The sequence below is a fragment of the Notamacropus eugenii genome, chromosome 7 (assembly GCF_028372415.1).
Source record: "Notamacropus eugenii isolate mMacEug1 chromosome 7, mMacEug1.pri_v2, whole genome shotgun sequence".
Taxonomy (NCBI): Eukaryota; Metazoa; Chordata; class Mammalia; order Diprotodontia; family Macropodidae; genus Notamacropus; species Notamacropus eugenii.
Genome location: NC_092878.1, coordinates 122496422 through 122515121, shown reverse-complemented (window position 1 = coordinate 122515121; position 18700 = coordinate 122496422). Strand labels below are relative to the sequence as shown.

Below are 18700 nucleotides of genomic sequence, written 5' to 3'. Positions count from 1 at the left end.
GGCTCCTGATTCTGTCATCTAGGGTTAAACAGAAGAAGGTTGATCCCTCTTTCACATGACAGTCCTTCAAAAAGAAGACAATTGATTCCTCTAAGTTACCTCTTTTCTAGGGTAAGCATGTCCACTTCCTTCCACGGATCAATCATATGACATGGACCCCAAGTCCAGCACCCTCCCGACTGCCCCGCTTTGATTGCTCTCCAGTTCACTTTCTATAACTATGATCAACCCTACTGTGAAATTAGTGGGATGGCTTTGGCACTAAGAGGGTAAAATTTGAGGTATGGGGCTCTTTTTGCCCCTAACCTCTGCACTGAAGAGGCTTCAAACTAGAATGTGGGTGATCTCTTTAGCAAGGAAGGGTGCTGATAAACCAGTTCATTTTATATGGGCTTCCTAGGACATCCAGTCATTCCAGCTTCTTTCCCCTATGAGCTGAATTGCAGTTGGCACCTTCCTGGCAAACAACTCCACCATTCATGAGTCAAGATCTGGAGATACCCTTAGAGGGAGTAAGTTTTAGTGATTGTCTCATGTTCTACGCTTTGCCTTCAGAACCATAAAATAAAGGAGAATGATCACTACACAGAGAATCAAAGCACTTCTGAGTGGCTACAGAGACATAGCTAGGAAGGAACACTCAAAACAAGCTTTCCTGTTCAGAGATGTGGGGAACAAAAGGTGGTAAAGATTCCAGGAAACCAGAAGCAAACTTACACGTGCATTAACTCATTGTCAGTATGAGGGTGTTCCTGCTTGACCTGAGGTGTTACAATAGCTGGATGAGGGATTCCAGTTGTGTGGGGACCTGGAGGGCCAGGGATCATATGATGTGAAAACCTAAAAGAAAAAAGAAATAGATAAAAAAAAAAGTGCGTAGTGATAAGCCATCATACCAAAAACGAGGGAGAGACCAGTAAACAGGACACTCCAAAGAAATGTAGGGATGACCAGCTACTAAATACCACTGGGATGACAGTACAAATATTGGTCATTGAATACAAAAAATATTTAATTATTGCTTGTTGTAACTGTACTTCTTTCCTTAAATCATTTGATCGAAACTTAACAGCTGACAACATTTTCCAACCAGTTTGAAGGACTGAGAAAAGACTCAATGGACCATACATAGTATCATACATTTGGAGCAGTAGTGCACCTTCAAGGTCCTCTAGCCCAATTCCCCTTTTTGAGGAAATTGAGGCCCAGAGAGACTGAATCCCTTGCCTAAGGTCATGATGTCAATGATGAGAAACATCAAAGATCTATAACTAGATGGCCCTTAGAGGCCATCGGATCCAAGAGAAATGTTAAATTTTCTTTTTTTTTTAAAAGTTTTCCAATAATAATATCAAAAGAACTATTTATTTGGAATACAACATTCCATTACGGTAATTCTTTTAACAATTTTAACAAGAGACCCAAAAAATAAAACAAAAAGATTATCTTTCCACTTGTAGAAAAGTATCAAAGTATAAGAACCTCCACCCTGGATGTCCTTCCAATTTTTGCTCTCTCCTGTCCAAAGATCAGGAGAAGCAAGGGGAAATAAGAAAAAGGAAGATTTTCTTCAAATAATAAACATAAGTGAAATCGTGCCAGATACTTTTCTGTACTTGCTGTATAGAATATCCCTTATACTATACTAGGAGAATTGTTTAAGAAATCCTGACTCATGGAAAACTGATAAAGAATTCAAGAAGACATTTTTTAATGAATACAGTGTTGTATTTGATACCAAGAGAAAGCCAGGTACATGTACATGTATTAAAAGCAACTACATTTCTAAAGGATTGCATTGCATTATAACAGTCTTAAAATATCCTCCACCAATGAGCACAAAGAAGGGAAACCGCCATGCAACAAAAACTAAACAAATGAGAGTCAGAGGATCACAGCCTTTAAGCTGGAAGTAGACCTTGGAGGTCATCTCCTTTCAACAAGTTCTTTAGATATGTTTGGCTTCATTTTAGAAACTTTTGCTTTTCAAAGTGTTTTAAGGGTTCAAGAAAAGCCCTCCTCTTCCTCCATGGCCTTCCCACACATCCAAGGTTGGCAGGTCTCCTCAATGACTTCAACCCCCAAATCAGGCCTTTTGGGAGAAAAAAAAATTAAGCTCTTTCATCTGGGAAGAAAAGAATGGATTCTCCTTGAATACGTACTATCTGGGAAAGAACAAAAAAAAATCAAGACTGCAGGACTTTCATCAGAGAATGAATGCTAAATTTAGGATTAAAAAAAAAAAAGACGTACTGGTTATTCGTCAGTGAAAAAATCCTGTCACCAGACAGTTCTAACAATGTGACTTGAAATGGGTGTAAATTTTTTTGCCCATGGGGGAAAGAGTTAATTTTGTTTTGAACTCCCTAACTGAAATGTCTACAATTCACCTAGAAGAAGGTAAAGAAATTTTAATAAACTTAAGAAACCCCAGTTAAAAATAAAAAAAAATAAAATAAAAGTTGATCATCATTTATTAAGCAAATAGTACGATGCCCCATATGATGACAGTATTTCCCTTGAGAAAGTCACACCAAATGCACAGATGATACATTGCAATCTTGGGTGAATATATCAAGCACAGGATTCAGAAGCCATTTTTTCCCAGGTGCAAAAGCATTTACACAGAGCAGTTTATAAGTGTGGCATGGCAGGTCTCAGAGAGCATTGCTTGCACTATTAAGTCAACACATGGCCTGATTCACACACTAGTACAGACATCCCATAGGTACTGACAGCTTATACACACAACCCTTATCCTGGGGCTAGGACTGGACCCTGCAGAATCTGTGTATTTTTTTACCAACCAGTCACGCTAGGCTGAACTTGAGAGTCGTGTCCAGGAAGCAAATTAGGAGAGTAAACCACTCTTTCCCCTCCTCCTCCTCAATATATTTTATTAAATCAAGCAAACTGACTGCAATTTCCAACACTGGAATATTTCGCACCCCTCCCCCCCACATATACATTGAGTGAGGAGGAGCCCTTTCACTTTGGGAGTAAATATTTGCAATGATCACGGATCATTGGCATATCCGGTTTCTATCTCCTGTCTACAGTACATGGCTCCTACCTGGGAAATCCTAATTAGCACTTCTAGTGTGGGAGCCAGGCAGCCTGTATCTACAGACAGACATGTTGTTGAAATGAGGCACTGCTCCTAGCTGTCTAAAAGGCAAGCAGAGGCGTACAAGATGCACGAGAAAAGCAGCAGCTTGTATTTCAAATGCCCCAGTTTTCCGCCTCCTCCACCTACCTGGACATGGAAGTGTCGACTGAGAGTGAGGATGGGTAGGGCTGCCTGAATCCACCTGTGATGGGATATACAGGCTGACCTTGCCTGAGGTCACAGAAGAAAGGGTCCCATCAATAATAAAACAAGAGTTACCAACTAGCAACAACAACGAGAGGAGGGCAGGATTAACATAATGTTGTCTGGGGTTTCAATAGTTCCCCCCTCCCCACCTCAATCTCTTCAGTTATAAATAACTGGTTCCCCATCTCCTTCCCACCTCCAAAGAGCCCTCCTCCCTCACACACCCCAGTATAAAATCATATTAGTTAACACAAAGGCTTGTGAGTCAGATCTTCTGTGCTAAAAAAAAAAGAAAGTAGCCAGTCAGTGAATTTCATCTGAAAAGTCTGCAGACCAGTAGGAAATGGAAATAAAAAATAAAATTGGATAAATCAATTCCAGTGAGCAAATATTTTTACACCCCCACACTCCCTACACGCCTCTTTCTCATTCACATATTCCTTCAAGAAACAAAAGGTCTCCTGTTTGTTTTCCTTTCCATCCTCCCTTCAGATCCCATCTCTCCTTCCCTCCCTCTCTCTGTCTTTCCCATATCTAACATTACACTTTCTTGCATATTTAGTTTATACCCCCTCTTCTAACTGCCCCTGATGGGACTCGGCACAGGATTAATGTCCCCCTAAGTAGCTAAGTTCAGAAGGAATAATTGATTCAGGTTTGAAAGTGTAAGCACAATCAATTAAATTCAAACAGAGTTATTGACCGAGAGATTTAATGCTTTAATTAAAAAAAAAAAAAAAAGACAACTGACATTTCCAAAGCTGCTAGCCTTAATAGCAACCAGGATGACAATCCATGGTTAAAAAGAGGAGAGATGAGAATTCTTAACATACTACATTAGGGGAGAAGAAGGAAAACACAGATTTAAGTTTCATCACAGATCCCCCCAAAAAGAAATAGTACACTCCAAGAGGAGGAAAAAAAAAAAAAAAGGTGAGAGTATCAAAGACAACAAAAAGGCAATAACTTGTGTGTTTCTTCTTCCCTCTTTCTTTCAAACTACATTTCCTTTGCCTTTAAAGTTCTGGCTAAACAATAACAATAACGAAAAAACCTTTAAAACTAAAATAAGAAAAGACTAAAAGGACGTTACCATTAAATTTTTAAGAAAAGACAGTCCTAAATAACTGTTTTTGATTGATGCTGAAGTTCACGGTACACACATCTCTCTCAAAATTCAAGCCCTGTTTTCATATTTTGAATTCCTGTATGTGGTCTATTCTGCTGACAACTGACAGCTCTTTCCTCCCAGTCTGACACGATTACTTTAGTGAGAAAAAAAACATTATATACGTTCATCTTTGGTGCTAGAAATTGCAAGTTTATTCATAAAAAACTTTTAAAAATGTTTTCCCTAAGAGCCATCTATTTTTAGTCATATCAAATGCCCAAAGCAACACACTGGATCCATCCAACTATGAGCTTCAAAGCAAAAATGCTATATGTTCATTTTCTACACATATTAGAAAACAGATTCAACCTGTTTCAAAGTCTACATTTTTTTTTAATCTTTTAAATTGAAATGAAATGAATTGACCACCTTCCTCACGAAGTGAAATTTTCTTTACTCCATGGTCCTGTTCATAAAGTTAACATGAATAAATGAAAAAGGAATGGTATGAAAGTACAGATATTCTACTTCCAAGTTGTCAAAGGGTTCTTACCAGCCAAGAGGTGGGGTAATCTGTCCTACACCACTTGGAGACAGGGGATAAAAGGTAGGGATGTCAGGAGCTGGAGGATGTCTGGACATGCCTGTTAAAAAGAACAGAGGAGAGGTAAATTTTTAGATTCAACAGGCCACTGGGCGAAGAGATGAATGAAAAAAGGAATAAAATGCCTTATGCTTTAATCAAGAGATGGAATCAAATTGTTTTTATTGTGGAAATTTGGAAGAAGTTGTAAGGAGAGTACTTTGCAGATGACTGTATAAACACGAAGTACTACTATTACTGTTACTATTATTATGATTTATTATTTTTACTTCAAAGGGATTTGAATTCTAAGAAAAAAACTTCATCTTGGCTAATACATAATATATTTTAGTAATTCAGTTACAACATTTCCTTTTTTGAGGAATCTATGAAAGCACAAATGCACCATTACCTCAAACTCATCAAATATGATTTTAGAAATATGCTACTTATTCCACTTTATTTCCTTTTAGCTGAGAAAAAGTCATACAACTCTTTGGAAATACAGCATGAAACAAAGGGTACAGACAAGGTAAATAGCCTTCCATGGAGTTACTGCAAGATTTGGTAGGCACCTACTTTTACCAATTTTTAACTGGCTCCCTCATGGATGAGATTTGGAAAATTTGCTACTGGAGGATCAGGGCTTAAAGGAATTATCTTCAGTCTCATAATGGTCATAGTCGATATGATTCATTGGGTTTCTAACTGTCACTTCATCGTCAGTTAAGCTGTGCAGAGAGTTAAGACCTCTGGGCTTCAAGGTCACCCCATTTCACATCAGTTGCATTTCACAGAAAGGCAACGTCCCACTAGAAATGTTCATCTTCCAAGCCACAGAGTGCGCTTAATTGTAAGAAGTACCTCAAGATTAGACCTAATCCTAGTCCCAGATGACTGTCTTTTGCTCATGTTTTACCTAAGACTGTCTATAAAAGGAAGAAGGGAGAGAGCCCCATGAGCAAGCCTATGAAAAGCTGCCATTTAATATGTTTGGGAAAGTAGAGCCTAAGAGCGAAAAAGCTATTAAGTCTTCTTAACACATTAAATCAACTCCTTTAAAGGGCTGTTTCAATATTTATGCTCACATTCAGGAGGTGTGAAAACTAAAGAGACATACCCATGGGAGGCTGAAATGGTACTAAGTCAATAGATGGCTGGTATGTGTGTGGTACAGGTAGACTGGATATTATATCATGGACTCATGTGACTTTTCATGCAAAATTCCATTGAGATCCATCTGGATTTTAGGAGACATCAAAAATCTTGAATTTGAAAATGGACTAGTAGCCAGCATTTATACACCTATTTAAGGTTTGAAAAGGACTTTACATATATTATCTTACTTGTTCCTCACAACAACTCTATGAAGTAGGTGTCATTATTAGCATCATTTTACAGATGAGGAAACTGAGGCTGATCGTGACTGCTCTAGGGTTACACAGCTAGTCAGTATCTAAAGTAGTTCTTTCTGATTCCAAGACCAGAACTGCTAGCCACCTGAAACAGCAGAAAGAACAAAAAAAGGGAGGAGGCTGATGGGAACAAGAAACAGCCAACACTGAAATGGGAAAGCTAGGTGGGTAGCAGAGCTCAGGGCAAGAAGACATGAGTTCAAATCCAGCCTCTGATACTTACTAGCCGTGTGACCCTGTGCAAGTCACTTAACTCTGTTTGCTCAGGTTCCTCATCTGTAAAACAAACTGGAGAAGAAAATGGCAAACCACTCAAGTATCTTTGTTAAGAGAACCCCAAATAGGGGTCACAAAGAGTTAGACACAACAGAACAACCACAAAAATACATGCTAGGCATTAGTAACTTAGAACAGAAAAATCTTGCTTAATACCCAGGGAAGCAAGTTGCTGCCATCCTAGTCACTTTCTATCATATCCAACTTTTGGTGACACCATTGAAGATTTTCTTAGTAGAGATGTGGAGTGATTTGCCATTTCCTTCTCCAAAGTAAGCAAGCCATGGGGACAAAGAGAAAGGCTTTTTCCTTTCTTTTAAAAGATTAACTACCACGTAAAATACATTCCTGTTCTTGTTCAGAGTCCGGTGGTAAGGCTAGATAGCAGTTCCTGTGAAACAAAAATCCGGATGTTTTAATAGACCACAAGCTCACTGGGAGTCAGAATGTCTTCAGAATGAATCTTTAAATCCATTTATCCCCCATAACCGGAGTGTGTTCCCTCCACCTTTTTGCCTCTCTAAATTCTTGTTTGTACACACACACACACACACACACACACACACACACACACACACATTAAAATGTAACCTTCTTGAGAGAAGGTTCTGTTTCACCTTTGACTTTGTATTTACAGCCTGGTACATGGTAGGTGTTTAATAACTGATCATCTGACTGATCATCTCCAAAACTAATGCAATCTAAAGCTGTGTTAAGGCAGGAATAGACTATACTTAAAACACAGGAAGAGATAAGCTTATTACACTCTTTTCTTGACTAACTATATCATCACTAGAATTTAATAATAGCATTTATAAATAATAATAAAATGATAACATTTATAAAGTACTTTAAGATTTAAAAAAACATCATAATGTTAACTCATTTCTTCCTCAAAACAACCCTGGCAGGTAGGGGCTATTCTTATCCTCCATTTTACAGTTGAAGAAATGGAGGCAGAAAAACGTTTGTGTGACTTACCCAGGGTCACACAGTTACTCCGTGTTTAAGGCAAGATTTAAATTTTTCCTGATTCCCAAGCCCAAGGCCTCTTTGTCCATCTCTTATGACATCCAGAATATTGTGTTCAGTTCTGGTACCACATTCTGAGAAGGATATTGATTAACTGCACTTGATCCCAAGGAGCGTGCCTATGCCAGGCAAAAGCTGAGCTGAAGGACTTGTACATGTGTATGTAGCATGGTAAAAAGTAGACTTAAGGGGAAACGTAAGAGTTCTCTGCAAATGGGTCTGCAAATATTTGAAAGACTGTCAAGTGAAAGAAAGATTAGCCTTATTCTGCTTGACCCTAGAGGAAAGAGATAACAACAATGAAAGAATTTGAAGAGACAGATTTTATCTTGATGCAAGCAAAGTCTGTCTGATGATAAGAGCTGTCCTCGAAAGTAATGGACTGCCTCAGGAGGCTCCCCTTCACTAGAAGGGACCATTTCTCAAAGATGCTGTAGACCAGAGATTCTTAACTTTTTTTAATCCCTTCTTAGAATAATGATTTTAAAAGCATAAAATAAAATAAGATTACAAAGGAAACCAGTTTTGTTGAAATAGACATATTTTTTCTCATCCACGTTCATGAACCTTTAATATCTCAGTAACAAGGGAAGGTCCATGGACCAGGTTAAGAATTCCCTGTTGTAGAGGGAGGTTCCGGTTCAAGTAGCATTGAACTAGAGGACCAAAAAAGCCTCTTTTGATTCTGAGAGTCTATTGAAGATTGTACATAGCTAGTCCTTCCATTGATCTAGAACAACGGTGCCAAACTTAAGTAGAAATGGTGGCCATTAAACCATATCTAAGGTTTGTGCAGGCTGCACAATGGTCTATTATATTTTTATTTATTTTATTCAATATTTAACATTTTTATCTCATTCAGACTGAATTTCAAAGAATTGAGGCCACTTCATGTCTGACACATTTGATGAGATCACAACCCTCAAGTTAGACTTCTTTGGCAGAGGCAGCTAGATGACGTGATGGATAAAGTTCTGGACCTGGGGTCCTGCGTCAGACACTTCCTAACTGTGTGATCCTGGACAAATCACACAACCTCTGTCTACCTCCATTTCCTCAACCATAAAATGGGAATAAGAATACCACCTACCTCCCAGGGTTGTTATGAGGATCAACTGAAATAATATATATTTTTAAATTGAAAAGAACTTTAAAGATCATATTGTTGTTTTATGTTCCAACTAATTCTTTGGCCATCTCCCATCAGCATAAACTAGGAAGACTGAATCTCGCATTTGCTGTTGCAATCACAATTTGTAACAAAATTAATGATACAATAGACCACTGTATCTCAGAAGCAGTGTCAGAAGCCATCTGGTCCAAACACTGAGATAACATTTTTTAAAAGCTTAGTATAGTGCCTGGCACATAGTAGGTGTTTAATAATTGCTTGTTTTCTCCCTTTGGCCAGACTGGCCTGGAATCATATGAGTTAAAAATAACTATGAAATCATGGGCTATTCAAAGTTATGGCTCTAGAAGACAAAAGGAGGCAGGGAGGATGTGGGAGTTGGGTTGAAATCAGCTTCCAGTGGAAATGGGAAAATATTGACAATTGACAATTGAAATATTATTCAGGATAAGACACTTGGTTCTGACTCATAAGCATGTGTGATGTTGTAGCTCCTGCCTTTGAACAGCCAAGGTCCTTTCAACAGTGGCCAATGTTTGACTCTACAAAATTAGGACACAAAAGAATAAAAATTGTAATGTTTCAATACTTGTAGAGATTTATGGTTTTGCCAATGTGGCTACTTCCTCCACTGAAATAGGTTAAAAGCCCTTGGTGCTTTAATACATCTCAACAAGCTTCTCAGTCCAAAAAGAAAAAAAAAACAATTATATGCCAGAAATGAGCCTCTATGAACTTTACTAGATGGGTGCCCACATGACTGATGAACAGCCTGTTCACTAGGTCCATACTAGAGATTAGAGCTGATGTTTCATGACCTTCACCTTTGAGAACCCAGGATCATTTCTAAGCCAAGGTAAAGAGCAGAATCTTAGGATTTAAAAAAAAATTAACATAAACTGAAAATAGGAGTATCATGGTATTTTTCTCAACCTTATTTATCGAAGGATTATCCAATCCACACAGGAGAGTACATCCATTCTGGTAATCATCTACTGACTCATTTGGCACTACAGAGATGCACACTGGCTACATTTAACCTTGCCAGGATTAAAGTCCACGAAATTGACAGTTTTTTACGTTGAAAGTGGCCTTCAATATGTCCCCATTTCTGTTCCTTACAAAACTCCCCTTCCAGGTTTCCCATGCATCATTGCCCTTCGAACGACTTGGATTACATCCAAACTGACCTTCGATTAGCCCATATACAATGTTCCATCTCATTTCACCATGCTGTTCTACAGTCCCATGTCTGAAATGCCCTTCCTCCTCACATTGGCGTAGCAGAATCCCTAGCTTCTTTCAAAGCTCAGCTCCAGTATTATTTCCCATAGAAGTCTTCTTATCCTTCAGGTTGCTAATGATTCCCCTGACCCTCACCACCAAAAGTCCTTGTTATGTATTTTGCTTTTTCATTTTGGGATACCTGTTGTTTTCTTTCAATAGAATATAAGTGCCTCAAGAGTAGGGACTGGCTTATTTTTGTCTTTGTTAATAACCTGGGCCCTAGCATAGAGCTGGACACAGAGTATGAATAAAGGAATGAAAAGGCTTTAAGTCCTACTATGTGCAAAAGCATGATACTAAGTGCTAGAGATACAAATAAAGAGTTAAAATGTAAACTTTGGCAGCAAGTCAGATGGAAGGATCTCGTAGACCTTAGGGGTATAGAGGCAAAGTAGATGATTACGCATTTTCTTTAATGTCATCTCTACTAAAAAAAACCAAATCTGCATTTACATCTTCTATTGAGGTGTTCGATGGTACCAAGGCCTTTGGTAGTAAGAACTCCCCCTTACTCCCACCCGCATCATGTTTCTGGTAGTTGCACCCATACAAATAGCTGCCAGGTCCCATCTACATAGAGGTTCCTGCCTTGGAATGCCTTGGATGAAGAGGTCAAGCTCTAAGAAGGGCCAGTACTCGGGGTGGAACAGTACTTCTATTTGGGACTCTTGGCTTACCCATCTGTTGATGGCAGTGGATCAGTGGCTATGGGTGGTGCTCACGATGGACCCCTTCACCACACTGATGGCTGTGAGGGACAAGAGGGAAGAAAGACTGCTAGTCTGAGGATGAGGGGGTCACTGCTATTTCCAGGGATCTTAGCTAGAGCAAAAGCTTAATAAATGGTTCACTGATCAATCCTTCCTTTGTTACTCAGATTTTAGGGTACTGACCACTAGTTAGGTACATTATAATAGGGATTCCTTTGGTGTTAGGGTTGGAATAGAGGTCCTTTGCAATTCTTAAATTCTATGATTGTATTATTTGCTGACCAATCTGAAGCAGGAACTAATGTTCTTCTGTTCTGGGTTTTATTGGGTAGATGAGTGGTAATATTAACACAGATACTTCAGATCATATGTAGGTAACAGAATTTACATCCTTGGAATATGAGGTAGAAGGAATAATTCATTGAATTAAACCAAATGGGAAATCTGAAGTCCAAGAGGTCTAAAACTATTGAAAATTTTATTCTAGAGTAGAAGTTCTTGTTTTTTTCCCCCAGTGTCTGGACTTTGTTGGCAGTCTGAAGAGGCCTGGAGACTCTTCAAAATAATGTTTATAAATGAATTAGATGAAATACATAAGATTACAAAGAAAAATCAACTATACTAAAGAATACTTATAAAATTATCTAAAAACTAAGTTCACAGACTCCAGGTTAAGGATCATTCTTCTAGAGAGTATTCATGCCTAAACTAGAAAAATGTGGAAATGACTGTGTTGAATATAGACATTTCAAAATCTTCTTAAAGATTTGCCAGTATTCAAGATACATCCCTTTTAACAACATATTTGTAACACTGTTCTAATCATCACAACTAAGAAGTGTCTGATGATGAAAGTGTATTCCAATTAGTATTTCAAATAGAATAAGCTAAAGAGAGCAGGAGAAAACACACTGAGTCAAGAGTTAGAAGACTTTTTATTGGTAACCCTATCTGTCACCTGTAACATAAAGGACAAGGTTACCTTTGTGGATCCTTGCAGATTTACAGTTCTGTGATTCTAAGAGTCACTAACGATCACATCATCAAGTAAATAAGCCTTTGTCCAATTTAAGACTTCTTTTGGTGGGTCTACCAAAAGGTCTCCAGTGCAAGCAGAACCAAGTCAAGGCTTCAGCTCACATCCTAGAGCAGGGAAAGCTACTGATTCTCCTCAGAAAAAGATCTGGAGGTCAGATGGGCCATGGTAATAACAAAATGGAGCTCATCATCTTTCCCCCTTAGATGAAACATAGGCTCTCCTTTCAGCCATCTAAACTTACATGCTCAGTCATCATTGGTACTCAACTATTTCCTTCCAGTGTGATCTTGGATAAGTCTTTGACCTTTTTATCTTCCATTTCCTCATCTGTAAAATAAATGGCTTAGACTAAATGTCCTTCTGTTTCTAAGACTCTTCTTCTAACTCCTAATATTTCTTGAACCAGTCCCGCTTCTCATTCTGGTTTACACCATCACAACCTTAATTTAGACTTTATCACCTCTTACTTGGACTAGCATAATAGCCTCCTAATGATTCTTTCTGTCTCCAGTCTCCCCTACCTCTCCAATCCCTTCTTCACATAGTGATCAAAATAATATTCCTTTCCAGCTCACTATTCCACTCTCAATAGCAACTCCTTTTTTATTAAATTATTTTATTTGTTTTCAGTGTTCCACAATCACTTCTATATATCTTAGATTTTTATCTCTACTTCTCCCTCCTTCCCCCATCCCTCCTCACTCCCTCTCTGAGATGGCATGCAGTCTTATGTAGGTTCTACACATACATTCCTGTTAAATACATTTTCACCTTAGTCATGTTGCATAAAAGAATTAAAATTAATGGGAGAAACCATAAAACAAAACATAATACAAAAGAAAATAGTCTGCTTCATTCTGCAATCCAATTCTATAGTTCTTTCTCTGGATGTGGGAGGCATTTTACCTTAAGAGTCCATTGGGAATTTTTTAAGTCCTTGCATTGCAATGAAGTACTAAGTCTACCGGAAAAATTCCTCCTTGCACACTGTGGTTGTTGCTGTGTACAAAGTTCTCCTGGTTCTGCTCCTTTCACTCAGCATCAGTTCATATAAGTCTTTCCAGGCCTGTCTGAAGTCTTCCTGTTCATTTCTTATAGAACAATAGTATTCCATTACATTCATATACCACAACCTGTTCAGCCATTCCCCAATTGATGGATATTCCCTTGTTTTCCAGTTTTTGGCCACCACAAAGAGAGCTGCTATAAATATTTTTGTACATATGGGACCCTTTCCCATTTCTATGATCTCTTTGGGATACAGTTCCAGAAGCAATATAACTAGGTCAATAGCAACTCTTTTAAACTTTTTCATCTCCATAAATCTCACATAACTCCCTCTTCCCCAACCTTCTCAGCTGAGAACCTGGACTCAGTTTATAGAAAAAACTGAGACCATTCACTGAGAGTTCCCTCTTCCTCATCCTCATCACTGCCACTATCTCCTCCTATACCCTTTACTCACATTAAGAGGTGGCCTTTCTCTTTACCAAGGATAACCCCTCTTATCACCCGCACAAGTGATCCCATTCTATCAATCATATCCACTCTCACTTCAGTCTCTCCCTCTCTATTGACTTATTCCTTACAGCTTACAAACATGCCCATTTCTCCCCTATCCTCAAAAGACTTCCACTTGCCCCTTTTGTCCCAGCTAATTTTTGTTCTATATTGCACTCAGATAGAATGAGGTCTGGGAAAGACCTTAGCTTAAAAAAGCTAATGTCTCCCACTGCATCTAGGGCCATCTCCAGTTGTCCTTATTTATAGTTGGTCATTGGATCCAGATGGCCACAGAGAAGAAAGTGAGGCAGGTGACTCTGCACAGCCCTGTCTCACTTAAATCCACGTGCAAGTCAATGTATCACCTTCCTGATGTCATTGGCCCTCTTTGAGAATGAAGGATGAACAACAATAATAATTCTAATGCGTAGTTATGACCATTTCATCCCCCCAGCTCAAAAATCTTCAATGGTTTCCTGTTGCATAGGTCAAAATACAACCTCCTTAATTCAGCATTCACAATCTTCCAAAATTTGGTTCTTACATATCTTTACAGTTTTGTTCCCCATCATTTGTCTTCATATACTCTACAATAGAGCCAAACTGGAATTCCCTAACCTTGTTGGAAACTTTCCCATCTCTATGCATTTGTATGGCTCACCTACCATACTTTCTTCTGTATGAGATCTCTTCCTTCAAGATTTGGCTCAAGTGCTACCTCTTCCACAAAGCCTTTCCTGATACCCCCACCCCAGAAGAGTTCTCTCCCCCTCAAATATTCCCATCACATCATTCCTTGTGTAACTTATCACACTTATCTGTACACAAATGGAATCCTATGTCTTATAAGTCACTTAAAGGTGAGGAGTATGCCTTTTTCATTTTTGCAATCCCGTTGAACCTTGCAAACATAGGTAGTTGCTTTATCCCTACTAGCTACTATCCCATATCTTTCCTCCTCTTCTCAGCTGAACTCCTTCAATAAAAGAGTACTTTCATCCCCTATCCTTCATATTCACTTCTAAAATGTAATCTAGCTTCCAACATCATTATTTAAATGAAACTGTCCTCTCCACCATGATCAATTTTCTCTTGATTTTCAAATGTCTTACCTTTCCTGTTTTCTCATATTTTATTTCATGTATTCAATGATCCAAAGGCATTTCTTGCTGTATGTCAAATGAGACACTCCATCACTTGATTCTGGGCATTTTCCTTGGCTCTCTGACATACCTAGAATTGTCTTCCCTTCTCACCTCTGCCTCCTGGCTTCCCTGAAATGTCACCTAAAATCCTACCTTAGGCAAGAGCTTCTGTCCTCTAATAGAAATAATAGTGCCTTCTCTCTGAGGTCATTTCCAATTTATCCTGTATATAATGTGTACATAGATGTTCGCTGTCTCCTCCATTAGACTGTGAGATCCTTTAGGGTAGGGACTAGTTTTGCCTTTCTATGTATTCCCACAGTGCCTAGCACATAGAAGATGTTTAATAAATGCTTGCTAACTTGACTTGAAATCTTTTCCTCAAGGTTATTAGTTCCTTCTTAGACTCAATTGGATTACCTTTTCCTCTTGGATATTTTCTCCATGTTTCCTTGACATTGTTCTCTCTGGCTTCTCTTTCTACCCCCTCCTCAAACTCTTTTCCTGAATCTTCATGTCTGTCATGTCTGCTAATTGTAGGTGTCCCTCACAAGGTTCTTAACTGAACCCTTTTCTCTTTCCCTTCTAAAATATCTCGGTGATAACAGCACCCATGCGTTCAATTGTCATTTCTATGCAAATGATTCTCAAATTTACATACCCAACCCTAATACTTCTCCTGAGCTCTAGCCTTGCATCACCAGCTGTCTTCTGGATTGTCACCTGGAACTGGATGACTCCTAGGCAGCTCAAACTCAAAATGTCCAAAACAATACTTAGTTTTCCCTTAAAACTCTATTATTTTTCCAAGATACCATACCTTCCTTTTATACTTCAACTTTTGGGTCATCCTCAATTTCACTCAGATTTCTAATCTGTTCCTAATTTTGCCATTTCTACATTGCCAACATCTCTCATACACATCCTCTCCTTTCCATTTACATGGCCACTACCCTCATATAGTAAAAAGGCATCATCTCTTACCTGGATAATTACATTAGTTTCCTAATTTGTCAGCCCATTCCAGTCCATTTTCCACTAAACTACCAAAGTGATTTTTACTGCCCCCTTCCTCAATAAAGCTTCCTTATTACCACCAAGATCAAATACAAATTTATATTATAGCTCTTGGCATTTATAGCTCTTTCCAGCTCGGGCCATTCCTACTTTTCCAGTATTACACTTTATCCCCCTCCATAATCTCCCTACACTGCTACTCCTCAAACAAGACACTCCACCTCTCACCTGCATGCCTGGGAACATGCTCCTTCCACAATTTCTGCCTCTTTCTTGGCTTCCTTAAAGACTCAGGCTCAAATTCCACAACTCCCTCAGAAGCCTTTTCCTGGTTTCCCTAACTGTTTTCTCCTCTATCAGAATGTGAGAGCCTTTAAAGTCAGGAATGTTTATAACCCCAGTGGCTTAGCACACTCTTCATAAAGGCTTGCTGACCAATAGCTTCACTAACATGGTTGTTAGCATCATCATAAGGCTGTATCAACTAGGAACCAAAAAGCCGCTCACTGGAGTGAATCTGAAGCTGTTCATATACAGTTTGTTTTCGACCTTTATATATAGAGGAAATTTACACAAAATTCTATCAAAGCCCAGACTGAGAAACTCAGGTTGAATTTTTAGCACAAGAAAATGACATTACTGATTGTATGCTGTCTTGAGGAGAGGGTATGGAAGGGAAGAAGAGAAAATTTAAAACTCAAAAGCTAGTGGAACTGAATGTTGTGACCTAAAAATGGATAAATAATTTAAAAAAATAACATTACTAGTAAAGCAATTAGAGGCACCATAGATAGAGAACTAACCACTGGATCAGCAAGGCCTAGGTTCAGATCTTGTCTCTTGACACCTACAAGTCTCTTAGACTTAAGTTGTAAACCAGAGGTTGATCTGCTTTGGTAGAGGGAGATTCTTATGGCAATAAAATTACAGGTCTGGTAAAAAACATGCAACATATATGCAGAAAAATGTTTCCTTTACAATGATCATTACAACTGACAACACATTTATGTAACTTTGTATATAAAATATGTTTCTTTCAAAAGACATAAAATCATTTTTTTTCTACTAAAATTCTTCAGTAATTCAATCTGGAGGTATAGAGGAGGAAAGTCTAAATTAGTGAAAAGCCAGAACTCTAGGCTATATTTTAATGATACCAGCTGTATTTATTTATTACTTAAGGCCTACAAAGCACTTTACATCCATTTCATAGGTATCCTCATAGCAACTCTGTGAGATAAGCAACTATAGGTATCCTGAATTCCCTTCTGTAAATGAGAACTAGAAGTTCAAAGCTCAAAGTGTTGGTTGGTGGAAGATTATATAAATTGAGTCTGTGCTTTATTTTATAGGAAACCCCAAGCAGGGGTGGAGAATCTGTGGCCTCAAGGCCATATGTGGCCCTCTAGGTCCTTGGGTGCAACCTTTCAATTGAGTCCAAGTTTTACAGAACAAATCCTTTTATCAAGGGGATTACTGCTGTGAAGTTTGGATTCAGTCAAAGGGTCACACTTGCGGATCTAGAAGGCTACAGGTTTCTTACCCCTATAGGATTTTTGAGTAAGGCATATTCAGAGCTGGGAATTAGAAATTTTATTGCGGCAGTTATGTGAAGGATGGATTAGAGAGGGAGGAGATAGTGTTTAGCCCAATAAACACTTATTGATTGACTGAGTAGACAGTGCTCAGTAGAAGCAGCAAAAAGGATAAAGAGGTTATTACAACAGTCTGAATGAGAAGTTTGATAAAGACCTGAAGTAGGCTGGTGAGAAATATGTCCATAGAAGTAGACAGGGAAGTTTGGAAGGTGCTATGGTTCTGAGATGCTAGGACAATGGTGGCAGTAAAAAAGGAAAATAAGGAGGAGGGACTAGTTTAAGGAGGAATGATGATGACTTTCATTTTGATCATGCTGACTTTCTTGTTATTGCTTGTACTTCATTCTTGCAGAGGACCATGAGGAAGGTGACACCATGACATGCAAGTGAATTGGATTTAAGTGAGGGAGGACTGTGCAGTCAGCAGCCTCACTTTCTCCTCTGGAGCCATCTGTATCCAGTGCAGGATATAGATCAAGATGACTGGAGATGGCCTCCATGTTGACTTTGAGGTACTGGTCAAATATCCAGGTGGAAATATCCAGTGGATGTTAAGTGTCTGCCAGTTTTACTGGCATAGAAGGCTCTCCAGTAAATAAACCCCAGTGCAGATTGGCAACTCTTCTGAAAGTTACAGTCTTGGAGAATTGCTTGTGGGAGTGAGAGGTTAAGTGATCCACCCAGGGTCACATAGCCATCCATCCCATTTCAGGGTGAGATTTAAACCCTTGAGCTTCATGACTCAAAGAGTAACTCTCTATCCACTGCTCCATAGTGCCTACCACCAACGCCTCCTGAGACATCATACGTTGAAATTAACTCATCAAAATTTTGATAGTTACTTATCAAGTTTATTAGTTGTATTGGTGTTCAGTGTTAAGTCTCTAATAAGCTATTTTTAAAAGAGACCATTGTTTTCCTTCAAGATGTGTTTCAGAAGATCAGGATCATTTATGTTTAGAAAAACAATTACATGCTAAAATCTTTACAAAGATATGTGTTCACTATTCTCTAGTTCCCCAGAATGTTTTCAATTTGTTTTACTTGTTTAATTTTGTTTGACACTTAAAGCTCTCTACAACCTAGTCCCATTGCATCTTGTCAGCCTTCTAATGCATCATTCCCCTACATTTACTTTCAGGTCCAGGCTCATGGACCTTTTTGTCTGTTCTTTGCAATAGACATACCATCTCCTGTCTCCATACCTAGAAAGATTTTCCTCCTCACTTTTAACTCTTGCAATTTCTGGTTTCCTTCAAGGTTTAGCTTAAGCATCACCTTCTGAGGGATACCTTTCTGATTTTCCCCTAAGAATCTGCTTTGTGTGTGTCTGTGCATAACTAATTATGAACATTTTGTTTTCCTGGGAGAATATAAGCTTCTAGGGCAAGAACCTAATCAATATGCATTTATTAAGGGATCTACTATGTGCCAGGCACTGTGTTAGGTGTTAAGGACGCAAATACAAAGAATGAAACTCTCTTCTTGCAAGAATCTTATATTCTAAAAAAAATGCTTGGTCAGTTAATTTGCATA

The 18700-nt window shown here is 38.6% G+C and overlaps 1 protein-coding gene across 8 annotated transcripts in view; it reads right to left on the bottom strand.

The window, feature by feature from the left end:
- Nucleotides 1-18700, bottom strand: part of LEF1 (lymphoid enhancer binding factor 1) — a 175405-nt gene that overhangs the window by 38209 nt on the left and 118496 nt on the right. For 4 of the 8 annotated variants that reach the window (XM_072622491.1, XM_072622489.1, XM_072622492.1 and 1 more), the window contains exons 5-7: nucleotides 4981-5071; nucleotides 3257-3340; nucleotides 718-840 (exon numbers count right to left, since the gene is read on the bottom strand). In XM_072622491.1, coding sequence (XP_072478592.1) covers nucleotides 718-840; nucleotides 3257-3340; nucleotides 4981-5071 — 298 coding nt within the window. The remainder of the gene's footprint in view (nucleotides 1-717; nucleotides 841-3256; nucleotides 3341-4980; nucleotides 5072-18700) is intronic. The other 4 variants (XM_072622496.1, XM_072622493.1, XM_072622497.1 and 1 more) reach the window with 1 other exon arrangement.